General features: G+C 46.3%; 1 protein-coding gene across 3 annotated transcripts in view; it reads left to right on the plus strand.

Moving 5' to 3' along the window:
* PPP2R2C (protein phosphatase 2 regulatory subunit Bgamma) overlaps positions 1-18,154 on the plus strand; it is a 198,000-nt gene that overhangs the window by 40,907 nt on the left and 138,939 nt on the right. Inside the window, exon 2 of one of the 3 annotated variants that reach the window (XM_088463596.1) lies at positions 16,120-16,244. The exons of the other annotated variants lie outside the window; for them this stretch is intronic. Coding sequence (XP_088319722.1) covers positions 16,235-16,244 — 10 coding nt within the window. The 5' untranslated portion in view covers positions 16,120-16,234. The remainder of the gene's footprint in view (positions 1-16,119; positions 16,245-18,154) is intronic. 3 annotated transcript variants of the gene reach the window in all.

Genomic DNA, 18,154 nt, shown 5'->3' on the forward strand with positions numbered 1-18,154 from the left:
AAGCCATTGCCAAGATGTGCTCAGAAAGGTTATAAACCCCTTACCTGGTGTCATGTTAACCCTGACGCCTTGCAAACCTCTGGCGCTCATCCAGATCAGTCTGTTGTAGTGTTGTTTTTTTGAGACTGATCATCTGTCAGATTAAACCAAAAAAAAAATCAATCATTAGCCAATGACTCAAAGGGTGGCCTTGTATTTGAAAAGGGGCTTTGTACAGTACGTTACATTATGTAAATGTCCTGCCCTGACAGGTGTGATAGGTTAGAGGCTGTTTTGTGGGACTTAGCGGCTCTGCACAGGAGATGTCACCAGATGATTCAGGACACGATCTTAAGCTGGGTACACACCGGCAGATATATTGGTCGATCAACTGATCGGCCAATATATCTACTGCCCGTCGGGCAGTGTGTACCAGCGATACTTCTGTGAATGATGTCGTTCACCGACATATCGCATAGGCTGTGCTGCAAAGCTGATGAGCAGATATCTGTCCATCGGCAAGCAGATCGTCTGTACACATGCAGCGGCAGCCGCGGGGAGGGGGGCGGAGACGTCCCCGCCTCTTACACACTGAACACAGATGATGGTTGCTCAGTGTGTACGAACAACCATCATCTGCAGATATATATGAAGATTACTCGATCTGCATATATATCTGTTTAGTGTGTACCAAGCATTACTGTACTCTGGTCGCGCTACAACTCTTTAGTGCAAAGGGTCAGAATTAAGTGCAATATGCGTTTCAGTGAGAGTGGCTATGGGTGCATAAGAATTTTTGTTCAGTAAAAAAAAAAAACAATATGCAGGAAAATGCATTTACATCCAACTTTTATTGAGCCCCTATTTGGAAATAGTTAGCCAACAAGAATGCAAATTCACCACTGAATATAGGCTTTAATCAGTGGACTTTTAATCCTCTTTCTATTGAGCAGTAAAATGATAGATGTCTCTGAAAGTCAATTCTAAAAGTGGAAAATATACAGGCCTGCAGCACACATGGCGCTTAGTAATATGATTCATTTTTGCATAAATGCACCAATTATGGTAGGAAACAGATTTGCTTGCCAAGTTGGTGTTATTATTATTATTGGACAGTGGGGATAACACCATACATAAAACAGGGACATACAAGGTGCACACAATAAGTTCCGTTGTGAAAACAAAGGGTGAGAGGGCTGCTCGTGTTTGCGTCTTCTTATAGGTATTCGGGAAAGAACCAGATGTAAATTGAATGGATGAAGGAGGCTCTTTCAGTGGAGACGTTTCCATGTTTAATACTGTAGGTGGCTGCAGCGTATTTTTCTCCCTCCAAAGGGATTTGACATGTTCTCGCTGGTGCTGGATATCAGGTCTCGGTCTATAATTTTAATGGGACACCATATGGGAAAGGGAATTTATAGCACTTTGCCATTGTAATAAAAACAATGAAATGTACCGTAGTGACATGTGTAATGCAGTCACAATGTCCCCTGACTGTCATTATGTATTTAGTACATAAGATGCTGTTCAACAATGGATCTTATGAGAAAAAAATAGATTCAATTAATGAAAGGGGGCAATCTGAAAGTGTTAGTGACTAAAGATATTACTCTTCACACCGTGTGTTTTGTCATGTGGACCGCAAACCTGCAAAGCTTTGCACACAATGGGCCTAATGCTGACTTTAAGCAATTTGATCATAATTTATGATCAGAAGAGCTTCACGTGAAAAATTGTGTATTTACTCCCCGGCGTAAGTCCCAGGGTTACGCCAGGGGTTCATCAGATACACTTGTACACACAACCAATGAATATGCACACAAAAAGTATTAAACATTTGATTTGATAGTGAAAAACACATTTGCTTTTAAGTTTGATTTAAAAACAAAAAAACAACAACTTATAATACAACACATATAATATTCCTTCTCATGCGTGATTAAAAGTAGAAAAACAATTAAAAATGCATTACAAATTCATACAATATTAACATGTTGTGCCTGGGTCTAGAAAACTTAGCAGTAGTACATAGACGCTCTCTTCACTCACTCTCCCCAATACACAGCCCTCCCTCTTCACTCACTGTACCCAATGCACAGCTCCCTATTCACTCACTCTCCCCAATACACAGCCCTCCCTCTTCACTCACTGTACCCAATGCACAGCTACCTCTTCACTCATTCTCCCCAATACACAGCTACTTCTTCACTCACTGTACCCAATACACAGCTCCCTCTTCACACACTGTACCCAATACACAGCTCCCTCTTCACACACTGTACCCAATACACAGCTCCCTCTTCACACACTGTACCCAATACACAGCCCTCTCTCTTCACTCACTCTCCCCAATACACAGCCCTCCCTCTTCACTCACTGTACCCAATGTACAGCTCCCTCTTCACTCATTCTCCCCAATACACAGCTACTTCTTCACTCACTGTACCCAATACACAGCTCCCTCTTCACACACTGTACCCAATACACAGCTCCCTCTTCACACACTGTACCCAATACACAGCTCCCTCTTCACTCACTCTCCCCAATACACAGCTGTCGCTTCACTCACTGTACCCAATACACAGCTCCCTCTTCACTCACTGTACCCAATACACAGCTCCCTCTTCACTCATTCTTCACAATACACAGCTCCCTCTTCACTCACTCTACCTAATACACAGCTCCCTCTTCAATCATTCTCCCTAATACACAGCTCCCTCTTCATTCATTCTCCCTAATACACAGCCCCCTCTTCACTCACTCTCCCAAAACACAGCTCCCTCCTCACTCACTCTGCCCAATACAAAGCTCCCTCTTCACTCACTCTCCCCAATACACAGTCCTCTCTTCACTCACATTCCCCAATACACAGCTCCCTCCTCACTCTCTCCAATACACAGTCCTCTCCACTCACATTTCCCAATACACAGCTCCCTCCTCACTCACTCTCCCAAATACACAGCTCCCTCCTCACTCTCCCCAATACACAGCTCCCTCCTCACTCTCCCCAATACACAGCTCTCTCTTCATACACATTCCCCAATACATAGCTCCCTCCTCACTCACTCTCCCCAATACACAGCCCTCCCTCTTCACTCACTGTACCCAATGCACAGCTCCCTATTCACTCACTCTCCCCAATACACAGCCCTCCCTCTTCACTCACTGTACCCAATGCACAGCTCCCTCTTCACTAATTCTCCCCAATACACAGCTACTTCTTCACTCACTGTACCCAATACACAGCTCCCTCTTCACACACTGTACCCAATACACAGCTCCCTCTTCACACACTGTACCCAATACACAGCTCCCTCTTCACACACTGTACCCAATACACAGCCCTCTCTCTTCACTCACTCTCCCCAATACACAGCCCTCCCTCTTCACTCACTGTACCCAATGCACAGCTCCCTCTTCAGTCATTCTCCCCAATACACAGCTACTTCTTCACTCACTGTACCCAATACACAGCTCCCTCTTCACTCACTCTCCCCAATACACAGCTGTCGCTTCACTCACTCTCCCCAATACACAGCTCCCTCTTCACTCACTGTACCCAATACACAGCTCCCTCTTCACTCATTCTCCCCAATACACAGCTCCCTCTTCACTCACTCTACCTAATACACAGCTCCCTCTTCAATCATTCTCCCTAATACACAGCTCCCTCTTCATTCATTCTCCCTAATACACAGCCCCCTCTTCACTCACTCACCCAAAACACAGCTCCCTCCTCACTCACTCTGCCCAATACAAAGCTCCCTCTTCACTCACTCTCCCCAATACACAGTCCTCTCTTCACTCACATTCCCCAATACACAGCTCCCTCCTCACTCTCTCCAATACACAGTCCTCTCCACTCACATTCCCCAATACACAGCTCCCTCCTCACTCACTCTCCCCAATACACAGCTCCCTCCTCACTCTCCCCAATACACAGCTCCCTCCTCACTCTCCCCAATACACAGCTCTCTCTTCACACACATTCCCCAATACATAGCTCCCTCCTCACTCACTCTCCCCAATACATAGCTTCCTCCTCACTCACTCTCCCCAATACACAGTCCCCTCTTCACTCACATTCCCCAATACACAGCTCCCTCCTCACACTCTCCCCAATACACAGCTCCTTCTACACTCACTCTCCCCAATACACAGTCCTCTCTTCACTCACATTTCCCAATACACAGCTCCCTCCTCACTCACTCTCCCCAATACACAGCTCCCTCCTCACTCACTCTCCCCAATACACAGCTCCCTCACTCACTCTCCCCAATACAGTCTCCTCTTCACTCACTCTTCCCAATACGCAGTCCCCTCTTCACTCACTCTCCCCAATAGACAGCCCTCTATTCACTCATTATCCCCAATAGACAGCTCTTTATTCACTCACTCTTCCCAATACACAGCTCCCTCCTCACTTACTTTCCCCAATACACAGCTCCCTCTTCATTCACTCTCCCCAATACACAGTCCCCTCTTCACTCACTGTACCCAATACAAAGCTCCGAATACACAGCTCCTTCTACACTCACTCTCCCCAATACACAGTCCCCTCGTCACTCTCCCCAATACACAGCTCTCTCTTCACTCACATTCCCCAATACACAGCTCCCTCCTTACTCACTCTCCCCAATACACAGCTCCCTCTTCGCTCATTCTCTCCAATACACAGCCTCCTCTTCATTCACTCTCCCCAATACACAGCTCCCTCTTTACTCACTCTCCCCAATACACAGCTCACTCTTCACTCATTGTCCCCAATACACAGCTCCCTCTTCGCTCATTCTCTCCAATACACAGCCTCCTCTTCACTCTCTCCCTAATACACAGCCCCCTCTTCACTCATTCTCCCCAAAACACAGCCTCCTCTTCATTCACTCTCCCTAATACACAGCTCCATCTTCACTCACTCTCCCCAATACACAGCATCCTGTTCACTCACTCTCCTCAATACACAGCTCCCTCTCTAATAACTCTCCCCAATACACTTCCCTCTATAATCACTTTCCTCAATACACAGCTCCTTCTTAACTCACTCCCCAATACATAGCTCTCTCCTCACTCAATCTCCCCAATACACAGCCCCTTCTACACTCACTCTCCCCAATACACAGCTCCCTCTTCACTCACTCTCCTCAAAACACACCCTCATCTCTTCACTCAGTCACCCCAGTACACAGTCCCCTATCTTTAGTCACTCTCCAGAGCACTCACCACATTCCCAGTGCAGGGACGCTATGTTGGCAGAAAAGAAAAAGTACAGTACTGGGACCATGCACTAGATTAACGTGGTATAGAGGTGATGCCTATGTCATGACATCTTTATGCGCTTTATCTCATTATTTAACCCATCTATTTTGTCATAGCCTGGGAAACTGAATTTTATGCTACACAACCAGGCGTATGTCCAGCTCAGCACCAGGCATGATATTTTCCAGAGGCAGAATCAGAAATGTAAATGTTATGTCCAAGGTGAATGAATAAGGTTATGATTAAATAGTAGTATTTCCTCTTTAAAGCTCATTAACTATTAAATTATCCATAACACAACACCAACTGATTGGCCAGCTACAGGGCCGATGCAGGGTGCCCCCAACACCACCACTACCCCACTGCAGGTTGTTGTCTTCGGAATGTGGCACTTGACTGTGATATCTTTGCCACACACCCATCCCATTAATAACATGAAGGAGCTACACCCAAAAGCTTCACAGGTCAGCACCCTATGATAGCTTCCGGCACTCAGACAATTAAGTCATTAAATGAGTGACATCAGTGAGTTGACCAGTGTTTTAAGCTGGCCCATACACTCTGATGCCATAGGCGACCATCTAGGTTCGCCTAGTAGTAGTGCCAACATGGCTAGCTAGATCCTTTTACAGTCTGGTGCAAAGCTAGCATTTTCTAGCCAGTAGAGAGCTAGTTCTTATAGCGGTCAATCGCTCTTGTGCTGAGAGGTTTCAGTGAACCACCTTCTTGTTCCATGGAGTAATTAAGTTCTGACGAAGCTGCTTGCAATGTTTTATGAGGGTAATTGATTCCATTGATTGGGGATAGGCATTTAGCCTTCATTTCAATGGGTAGGCATGGAACCATTTAAGCTCTATAAACATTGCTGCTTTCCTAACTGGCTATCACTCAAAGCGCCCATCTAACACTATCCTAAGATTGCATATATGCGTTATTTTTTTGCGATGAAGTGCATATAATTAATGTGATAATAAAAAAATCATTGCACTAAATATGGTAATATGTATTTTATATTTAGATGTATTTAACCTGCACTTTGTATTGCTTGTTCAAACATACTGTATGTGCTGGGAAAATGGCTAAAAATGCTAGACAACTTTGTTACTTAAACGATATAACAGTATTTTGCGCTCATGATGTGAATTAAGGCCCTGATTCAGAGCGGACGCTCTGACAGAGCGCTCGCTCTGAATCAGGGCCGTCCCTCTTACTTTTTGGAGCGGCCTCATGGCCGCTCGTATAGCTGTGTGTGACCACCCACAGCTATAGCGAGCGGCCAAAAAGATGGTCGCGATGGTCAAGACCATCGCGACCATTGGGCTTGCGACGAGACCCTTGCGGTAGGGTCTCGTTGCCACAAGCCCTGGAGTGCTTTTGGCTCTAAGAGCCAAAAGCACTCCCACTGACATCACTAGTGATGTCAGTGGAGCCGGCCCTAGACGGTAGGCGTTCCCATGGGAACGCCTCCGTCTGGGCAGCCACGCCCCCGGCACGCCCACCAAAAGGGGGCGTGCTGTCACTCACCATCGACAGCACGCCCCCTTTGGTGCAAGACCAATAGCGACGGCTTGGCCGTTGTTATTCGGGTCTTGCGCATGCGCACGACGGAGCGCCTCCGTCATGCGCATGCGCACTTGGCCAACATCGACCCGCTTGCAAGCACTCAGCGCTCACGAGCGGGTCTGAATTAGGCCCTAAAACCGTTAAAAATCAGGTCAGGAACAATAAATACTGTATGAAAACCAAATAACCGAGCACTAGATAAGAATAAAGGTGCCCACACACATAGCGATATTTTACACGATCTGGCCGATTCCGACGAATCGTGACGACAGATCGTGTAAAATATGGCCAAATCGTGAGGAAATCGTGAGTCCTAACTCACGATGCGATGCGCGTCCCCGCTGGCCGCACATCGCATCGTCAGATCTGCCGTGCAGTAGGGCAGATCTGACAATCTGGGACAAAATGCACTGGGGAAAAAAAAAAAAAAGTTAAGAAGCGCGATAGATCTTATGCTTTTTACTCCAAATCGTGTGTAGGAGCTGCCAGGGAGCTGCCGGGGGAGAGTTCAGGGGAAATCGCACACATCGTGGGATCGTGTGCAGATCGGTATGTGTGTGGGCACCTTAAGAATCAAGCATTACATTTAAGAGACAAGTGTACAATCAAAACATATTAAAAACATATTAAAAACTCCATAAGAGTAATGCTTATAGCCCTAATTGGGCAATATTTGTGGTAGTAAATAAAATCATGGTCCTTCTACTGTGCAAATGATCACACCACAGTCCGTTGAGCCAAGGCTGTCTTAAGTTGTAACTAAACACTTGCCCTGACTTACCCTATCTCTTCACTGGCCGTTTTCTTCCGAGCACGGATCAGCGGCAAGTGATATGATGTGTTGCCGTGGTGCTTGTCAATGACATCAGACGACCCTCCGGACGGTGTGTAGCAAACCCAGCAATGCTCCTCGGGATTCAGTAGTCTCGCCACTCGATATTCCAACGCGTTTCATGCCACTGTGAGTACTTTGTCATGGATGTTTGGAATGTCCTTTGTATGTTTTTTTATAGCACAAACTTTATTTTCAAACTTAATTGAGTTGTGCTTTTTTCCCGCCAGCGTTAATGAGACAAGTTTTGTTAGGGGTGCTCGCATATCTTAAGGGGCTGATGCAGATTTGAACATAAGTCCAGACAAATCTCACGTGTGTGACGCAGATGCTCCGTAGCTGAGCGTGCGCTTCTAAGGATGATTCTGACCCCTATGCAACTCAGACGCATCTCCAAGGGTTGTAACTGGCTGGTAGTGGGGCTTTTGCACATTGACTAAGTCTATCTAGGCTGTGCTGAAGGCATGTCAATAGAACCGAGGGCTGTATGTGCATGAGGATGCACCTGTTTTGAGACCGTTTTCTTGCACCACGGATAGGGCTGATGCAGGTGTGCAGTGTTAATAATGACAGCAGTGAAACCAGGCTCACGTATAGTGGCAGTGTGGTCACATAGATGCATACAACCAAGCACGCCCAATACCCACATTTTGCAATGAGAGTGCAGTTGGCCCCTAAATGCAACTGTATGGCATCTAACAGCGTTTTAACATATTTCCGGCGTCCATTCAGTTGGCACATTTGCCCCGACTAGCGGGAAGGACTAATCTACCATGTCATTTGACCATTCACCATTTTTCCTGCACTCTGGTTAGGTAGGGTCTATGACCATAAGTCAGGTATCCATCGATGGTTACCATTGATGGGTCTATCAGTGATTATCATCGATGGCACAATTACCACCGATGGTTTGCACCACCCAATGGCCACTGCGGCTGGGGGCAGGGGGGCTGCGGGCCAATCAAAAATGGGGGTTGGGCTTACTAGCCATCAGGGGTGGGGCTAAGCTCCATCCCATTGAGAAAAAAAAACAAACTATCAGCTCCCACTCTTCCATCGATGGCGGAAAACCATTGGCTCTCTACCATCAATGGCAAAACCATCGGTCATCGACTGATGATGACTAACTATCGATAGTCGATGGTCATCCCTAGGTAGGGTTATAAGTTACAACATGCAATAAAGAAGTGCAGTGAAGAACTCCAGTGTGTTCTTAGACGTAGAGAGATTTAGATCTCTGGGAAGCTGCTTACCTGTTTAATTTAGTAGATGTGTAAGAACAAAGTCTTGTCACTGAGAATTCCCTACGGATACAGCGACTCCTCCATGCCCTTTCATGTGCCGCGAAAAATGTCAACCTCAACAGAAGAATTCTATCTACTTAAATGATTTAATATCTTAAGTGTGACTTTGGCACAGCATTACAGTATCATTTTTGTCCTCCTAATATGAACCTAATAAGATATTCTCTGGTAATGACTGCATGTTATGCTGATCTCCATAATAGCAACGTTTTTTACATCCGTCTTTCCATAAAGCTAGTTTTTGGAATGTTACCAGCGTGTTCTCTAGGATTAGGGAAGTCTCCGTTCTATTGGCTAAATCAGCAGGATTGTGTCAAACACCCAAGCAGTTATAAAAGCAAATGTCTGATTGGTTGATATGGTTGTTACAGCATTTATGTTAAATGCTATCTGAAAAAAAGGTGTAAAAAATATTTGTTAAAAAATGTATGCAAACTTTTTTCTGAATAAAACATTGAAGTGTTTCGTGGTACAGATGCGTCCTTATACATCTTTGTTGCAGTGGCTCTAAAAAGCACCTCTCGGCACACCATGTCGCGCAAGACTCTGCTACCTCCAGGGGTGTCTCTTTTGCCGAAAATGCATCTAAGTTGCAATGCTGTGCTGATTATTTTGATATGCAACACTTGTGTGTCTGAGTCGCATCGCATTGCGACTTAGAGCCGTATTCAATTAGAAACGGCCGGCGATACTTTTTCACCTCCTGGACTTTTCGCCTACTTCGCCTGTCTTGCAGGCGGAAAAGTATCACGCGCATGCCCGCTTATCCCCGTATTCAATTTGAAAGTAGGCGAAAACGGGACCCGGCGAAACCTAAACAAGCGGAAAGTACTGTAGATTTGGGGAAATCAGCCTGACACCCCCCAAAAGATGCTCTGACATGGGGGTTAGCTATGGTACCCCCCGATTTGGCTTGCTGAAGGTATTTGGTGTTTTCAAACGGGCTCAATAGCTGCTAAATAGCGTTTTTGTATAAGTGGTGCAGAATAGTATTCAGGAGTTTTTTTTGCAGAAAATAACTTATCCCACCAAATTTGGGGTACTTGAAAATGGGGGCCAGTAACGATACTGGATCAGGACCTCTATACACACCTTCCTATACCTTCTAATATCCTGCCTATACCTTCTAAGGATAACGCTAATTTGCGTACGCAGTCATACAGTAAATAAAGACTTAGACCTGGAATCTGTATTATTCAAGTAAAAGTTCAGACAGTTACACGCAATTGATCCAGACACAATTTAGGCGCAAAAGGAATTATACAGACCCAAGTACAGTATACATACGCAGCGCTTCCGGTACCAGGTGTTAGGCATCAGCAAGAAACCCCTCGTCTATCAGCATTCGGTACAAAGACTAAAACCCAGTGTTGGAGCACACATATTTATACCCCCCAGGAATAGGTAAAACAATAGAGACGTTTGTTGCTGATGCTATTGGTTCCCAAGGGGGATCCATCTGTTACGGAGCATTTAACAGGCTGGTTCAAATAGACTCTCCCTGCTTCTAACAGCTGGGGGTCTCTCCCTTCCCGCCCCCTGTAACAGCCTAACAGTTAATACATTTTGTTGCTTGAAGTCTCTGCGATCCATAACTCGAAAATGCTTGATGCGATCTCCATACCCACCCGCGCACGCAGGGGGGGTTTCCGAGTCCCTGGAACTCCCCCTGTTCGGCCCGGCGAGCAGCGCTGCTTAACAAATTTTTTTATTTTTTTTTAAGAAATACTGACACTGCCTGGGCTGGCTGTAGGGGGAGCTGCAGCACGCAAGCCCCTCCCAGCCAGTTCCCAGGCAGGCACCGTGACATCAGCGCCTCTCATGCAGCTGTCAGCGGCGCTCTGTGGACTGCGCCTCCGGAGCTGTTGAGTTCGGCCGGGCCGCAAGATGTAAGTGGCCGCTGAGTTGTTCAAGCTGCAGTATGTGTCGGGGGAGCGCCAGGGATCTTGCGGGCGGGCCGGCGGCGGGGGCTGGGAGTCCGAGTATTTTTTTTTTTGAATGGTGTGGCACCATTCAAAAAAAAAAAATACTCTGACTCCCAGCCCCCGCCCGCCCCCCCCCCCCCGGCACTGCCGTATTCTACTACTACTGCTATTATACTGCTATTCTACTGCTGGGGGTATTTTTTTTTTTTAACGCAGGTGCGGCTGCCATATTACTTTACTGCTTGGGAAGGGGGAGGGGCGGGTGGGCGGCGGGGGCTGGGAGTCCCAGTATTTTTTTTTTTTAATGCAGGTGCCATAGTATTCTACTGCTGGGGGGGGGTGTAGCAGAGAGATGAGAGGTAGGGGCAGCGGAGCAGCCTCAGACTCCTGATGATTAACTCCCTGGATGCAGGAAGTAAGTCACTTGTACAGAGAGGTGTGTGTGTGGCTGTGTGTGACAGGGTGTGTGTGCTTCTGTGTGTGTGGCTGTGTGTGACAGGGTGTGTGTGCTTCTGTGTGTGTGGCTGTGTGTGACAGGGTGTGTGTGCTTCTGTGTGTGTGGCTGTGTGTGACAGGGTGTGAGTGTGGCTGTGTGTGACAGGGTGTGTGTGCTTCTGTGTGTGTGACAGGGAGTGTGTGCTGCTGCTATGTGTGACAGGGTGTGTGTGCCACTGCTGTGTGTGTCAGGGTGTGTGCTGCTGCCATGTGTGACATGGTGTGTGTGATTCTGCCGTGTGTGACACAGTGTGTGTGCTGCTGCCGTGTGTGACAGGGTTTGTGCTGCTGCCGTGTGTGACACAGTGTGTGTGCTGCTGCTGTATGTGACAGAGGAAAGAATTAATGGGGAATATTATTGATTTGTTGTTTATGTGCTATAAAAGCCTCTTGCTTGGAGTCCCAGTTAGCCACTATCTCAGATTATGTGCTGCTGGGGATACAATATATACAGCATATATATATTTGCTTTTTAAAAAGAAAAAAAAATCAACAGTTTGGAAACCCCCCTTTAAAATTCCTGCGTTTGCCCCTGATACCGATTACTCCGGAATACTGTGGAAAGAGTACGCATCAGTACAAAACCAAACACGGCTTTCTTAGCATGTATAAAACCTTAGTTACCAAATATCTTTATTTCACAGCATTTATATTAACCGAACAAACTTAAATCTTATATCTTAAAGCTAATGGAACCTTGTAAGTGAATATGTAATGTGTGAGTGTACGGGGTTTGATATGAAGACGCTAGTTAACTTGGTGCGGATGCGAGCGTATTTAGCTACTAAACGGTGTTTTAATTCGGGGACTTGTGCATTCGCTAATATGCGACTAGTTAACAGCGCTATTATGCGTATTATCGTGTATATGAGAAATGATGGGAGATGCAATCGCATGGTGCTAATAGTATTATCTCCACATGTACTAAAATGTGAGTTTATCTAAAATGGCACTTAGGCGGCCATTCGCAAAATGGCGTCTTGCGATCTCATTTTCAAGATGGCGTCTTGCGGCCAGCCGCAAGATGGCGTCGCCGCGATTCAATTTTAAACTCAACTTGTCTCAGCCAATTACTCGTCTTCGACACCAGCATATTTTAAAGTTGCTAAAGTTAAGTTTAAAAAATAGTGAAAAATACACCTTGCCGCAAGCCCCTGCAATGAAAAAAACACCTGGGGCATACTTGGGGACCCCCCCAGAGTCAAGTTCGCTAGTTTTTAACTTTGTCCCCCAACATTTTTTTTTTGCCACCAAATTCAAAGTGATTTTTTGGGCTGTTCTTAAGTATTTTAAAAAAAAAATGTTGACACAGTTTACCTTTGGGGGACTGTCTGAAGGCTGCATGGGGGTTCCCGCAACGTTGCACCCCAAAACCCCAATTCTGCACCATTTTCCGCCTGCTATTCATAGGCGAAACTTTTTACATTGCATTGACTTTCCGCCTAGTCTTTCAAATTGAAAACGGCGATACTTTTCCGCCTGGCGAAATTACGCCATAAAGTTTCCGCCAAAAACATGCGAAAACGGCTTTTCACCTCAAATACGAATACGAATTTGAAGAAAAAAAAATTCAAAAAGGTCCGGCGTTTTGTGTGTTGAACCATTAATTAGTATTAATTCCTATTAGTTAGAAAATGCAGCCTATACATTCACTAGGAAACAATGTCATTAATAGGGCACTAAAGGACCTTTATTCATGAATAAAGACCAATATTCAGGAGGAATGGCATATAGGTTCATGGTGAATTACTAAGCAGCATTCATATGAATATTGAGCAGACAAAATGGCTGCCTTCACAAGTGAGTATCAGCTACACTTCTTCTAGATAACGGTTATGCTCTGTGAAAGTATGCATAATGTTTTGTACTTTTTTATGCTTAGGTAGTGCTAGAGAAGTAGTCAGTTTGTCGACACGCAATATGTTGACAAACTATGGGAGAGATGTAAGTAACCGCCGAGGCGGCATCAGCACATGTTATGTGCGCTGATACCGCTTTTCCCCATGTATGAATGGGGGGGCTTGGCGGTAAATGACAGGGGCGCCCCTGTCATTATCGGCGCTGCTATATACAAGATAGCAGCGCTGATAGGCAGGTCTATGTATGAACGGTCAGTTCGTCTGACCATTCCGCCCGCTGCAGCTGTCGCTATCGACAGCTACAGCCTGGCGATGCCCTATCCCCACAGCAGGGACAGCGCTGTCCCTGCTGTGAGGGCTGCTAGCTCCAGGGCTGCACGCTGGTTCTTGCGATGCTTGCGTGATCCCACGTATGCTTAGTGGAGCCGGCTGGGAGTGAGACACATCGCATCAGCACTAACCTGATGCGCTGTGTGCTCAGGCAGGGATCGCCGGGGGGGAGGAGTTTTCACTCCCCTGCTCCGACCGATGAGATGTTAATACATCTCAATCTTTAGTGCTTCCTGGAAAGAGATAAAGTGGAGAAGTTGCCCAGAGCAACCAATATAACTGTCATATATCTAGCATAGTCTTTGAAATGACAGTTAGGCTGAGTACACACATGAACGTTATCGGCCCGATTTGTCCAATTTGGCTAAATTGGAACGACAAATCGGGCATATCGTGTAGTGTGTATGGCTGATTTGCGTGCTCCCGCATGTTACCATGCTGCACAGTCAACGATATCGCATGTGAGGCTATACATATTAATGATGGACATAACAATGATTGTTCTTTCGTTTCATTTTTGGGGTTTTTTACCGCATTTCCATATGTATTAATCCCCGGCCGCCCTTTTTTCGGTGTGGAGGGTAATGCCAGGTTTTTCTATGGCCTTTTTACCGCACCCCGCCCCTGACGCTTCACGGCCGCCCAGCGCTGGTCCCCACTCACCTGCTCTCCATGGTCGCCGGCCCACGCTCCTCCTGGGTCCTCCGCCTCCTCCTCCTCCTAATCTTCTCCAGGGTGCAGGGAGGAGGAGGAGGAGCCCGGGCTGAACAGTGAACAGCAGGAAGCTCCTGGGGCTAGGTGGGGACGGGGTCCCACAAAGACCCCGTCACCCGGCGTCGGCTGCTTCGCAAAGGGCAGCTCTTATCGCAAGAGCTGTCCTTTGCGATACTAATCGCATATGTTAGTACATATGCGATTAGTAAAAATGCGGTGACTGGCGGAATGGTCACCGCAATCTTAGTACATCCCGGCCTAAATCTTTTAAGCGTGTACCGGCAATCATGCGATGTCCAGGGTGAAGGCAAATCGTCCTGAACATCGGCACAATTGCTAGTCGTTTAGGTGTGTACCCAGCCTTAGAAGCTAATTGGTTGTTCTGAGCAACTACTCAACTTTATCTCTCCAAGGCTTGTTACATCTACCTACGAGAGTTGACAAACCGTATGTATTCTGTTTGTTATGAGGTTACACTTTATTACCTGTTACTAGAGAATTCTGTCACCAGCACCGTCACTGTTATGAGAGCACTAACATGCAACTGCAAAAAGTCACTAAAATTATTAAAAGGATGAAAAGCACTATACCAAAACACAAAATATAAAAATGATATGTTTTTCTATTTAAGTACATTGCAAAGTTTAAGATTTAATCCCAAGAAGAAAAAGTATGTTTCCGTAACATAAGTCACTGAGGGCCTGATTCAGCAAGGATCGCTTTTCTGCTTATATGCATGCAGCGCAGTTGTTAATATGAGTGGTGATATGTAAATGTTTTCATTCGCATTGCGATCGCAGCCTAACATAAGGAAGATCACTTCCCCTTATTCACATCCGTATACTAGGGCAACATAGCGAAACAATCAGTAACATCGCACAGTTAAGGCAGATCAGACCTCACTCGGGAACTGCTAACTTCAGCGCACGCTATGAGACCACAGGCTGTGTATGGTGCAGAATCTCAGTGGCTAATTTAAGCACGCCTCTGCAACGCCATCCCAACGCACTGGCACGCCTGTGTTCGCCCGACCACCCCTCTATTACCACCCACAAACGGCACTTCTTGTCAATCACTCTGCCATGGGTCTGCGTATACTCTGAGATTACAGTACCGATCGCAATAGCTAGTTTGCGCACTGCGATGCATACACATACACAGTACGCAACAATCGGCCGATTGCGTGCGCATAAGCAACTGCGACCCTTGTTATATCAGGCCCTGAGTCTGGTTTACCATGATAAGACATATTGTGATATTTTTTTACCCAAACATTTTTTTTTCTCTAGATGCTGCTAATATTTGAATGTGTTCTAACAGTCACATTGCTACCATGGCAACCACAGTTGCAAGACATGATGTAAAGAGACTTTGCAGTGCCCCTTTGTTTACACAGCCTGCTCATTCACATCCCAATATCCTCCTCCCATATCTTCCTTTTTGGTTGGCTAGGCCTGTTCTAGAAGATAATAGCTAGAATCGAATTGGTTGCTATGGGCAACAACCCCACTTCTAACAACCCGCACTTTAGTAAATCTACCCCCTATGTGACTTGGTACCCTGTGATCTTACCTGATAATATTTCTGCAACTGGCTAATAACATGCTCTCTGATATAAACACCTCAGAATTCTGGTAGCCAGCTGTTGTGGTACTACAAGTCGCAGCATGTTCTGCCAGCCTCTCCATCTTTTGTGGCTGTACAGGCATGCTCCAGCAGAGGCTGTGACTTGTGGTTCAACAACCGCTGCAGGGCTACGGTTTACCTAAGCATGCCATAGACATTGCTAGAGACCTAGTTGCATGACCTACCTCCTATCTGAGAAAAAGATGGTCAGAAACTTTCCATCTTTTTTAATTTAGGGGAGAAAGGAGAGCGGCCTGTGAGACTCCCAGACTGTGGAGAGGGCATGTACAGCCTACATTGTGGACTTCCCAGAGAGACCAGCTTTCCATTGCGCTTCACAAGGGCTGAAATATGAGCTGTGGTGAGTGGCACCATCAGGGGAGATAGTACAGTTTACATTGGTGTGTTTCATCTTCCTGTACAGTCAATTAAATCAGACTTCAATGTAATCAGTCTAGTTTATCAGCATAGAGCCACCTTCTGAAGTTGTACACAGCCTCCATTACCCATCACCAAAGTAATTGTCTATTTAATCCCTGCACTTTACAGTCATCATTTAAAAAAAAAAAAAAAAAAATTAATAATAATATATATATTTTTTTTTCATTTATTCAAAGGTGATGGACTAACCTTATGTTATATAATACTCACCGACTTTTCCTCCAGGAGAGGCATAGGGCAAGTATAAAGGTGTGATCGTGACTTGATATTGTGATCTGCAACGTCACGTGGGAGGGGCAAATATGCGCAGTGCTGCTAATTAGTTCATTACTTCTCTGCCCTCTCCTGGATAACTGAAGTAGGCATGGTTTGTTCATGCCATGTGTACTATAATATCACATCCACCCACTTCTTGAAGGCAGGTGAACTCCGCTGCAGGAGAGTTTCCTGCTCTCTCGGATGTCCAGGAGTTCCCCATAACACCACAGTCAGACATTCTGAGACAGTAAATAGTAAATAGCTTATTGGTATATGTAACACACAAGATTGGAGGCACTGAATTTAGAGCATGTAACTACTGTATATGTGAGCCAGTCATGTGATGCATCCTGTGTCTGATAGCCAATCATTAACAGCCATATTCAGCTTATGATACTCTCCTGCTAATGCAGGAACTCCTGGCAGTTTATAAGACAAACCCTTGCAATGCTAATCATCCAGCAGTGCTTTTATTATGCACAGATGCGCCTGAAACCTTCAGTGCTAATGTTTATCCAACATAACAAATACACGTTTTAAACATGTATCTATACAAACTAACTCATTATTATACACCGGTGACCCAAGGTCAGAGCCAACAAACCGGGATAGTCTGGCCTCGATTAATCTAATAAATAGCGGAGATTACGTAGGATTCGAGCGGCCAGGGGGCGTCCTTACAAAATAGCGAGCGCATGTTTCGTTCGCTCGCTCAGACATAGAGGCGTCAGCGAGCGCTCAATTTAAATAGCCGGCCCCTTTTTCTGAACGAGCGAGCGCAAATAGCGTCCGGCTCTGAATCAGGCCCTGTCTTCCTTAGAACTGACGGACAGGCTATATTTCAACACCGTGATCATAAAGCAGCAATAAGTTATATTATTGGATTACTGTACTTGCTGGTGTGTACATAGTGTGTCTATGAGTTCTAAAGACAGGATTGAAAACAAGTAAAAAAGATAATCTTTTGAGGGGGAAACTGTAAATCCAGAAGTTAGTCCATAAGACTCAGGGCATCCCTACAGTGCATGTTTTCCCTGTCTCCTAACAGAGGGCCTCATTCAGAGGCGGTCGGAGAATGCAAGCGGTCGCTCAGAAACTGGGCGGTCACTTGCATCCTGACCGCCCGCCTCTGTTGCGGTCGTTAGGCTGTGGGTTAACACCCACAGCTCTAACGACCGCTCCGGTGATGGTCGCGATGGTCAGAGACCATCGCGACCATCGGGGCTTACGACAAGACCCTAGGGTAGGGTCTCCCTTGTCGTAAGCCCCGGAGAGCTTCTGGCGTTGTCAGAGCCGGAAGCTCTCCACTGACATCACTAGTGATGTCAGTGGGGCCGCCCCCAAACGGTAGGCGTTCCCATGGGAACGCCTCCGTTTGGGCTGCCACCCCCCCGGCCCGCCTTCCAAACGGGGGAAGGTGTCAATCAACATCAACAGCTTGCCCCCTTTGGATCGAGACCCGCTACGACCGGCGCTGTCGGTCGTAGCAGGTCTCACGCATGCGCATGCCGGCGCCATCGTGCGCATGCTCTGTGGGGGGCCATCAACCCGGTCCGAGCGCATCGGCGCTAA

The sequence above is a fragment of the Taudactylus pleione genome, unplaced genomic scaffold (genome assembly GCF_031769625.1).
Source record: "Taudactylus pleione unplaced genomic scaffold, aTauple2 ptg001408l, whole genome shotgun sequence".
Classification (NCBI taxonomy): domain Eukaryota; kingdom Metazoa; phylum Chordata; class Amphibia; order Anura; family Myobatrachidae; genus Taudactylus; species Taudactylus pleione.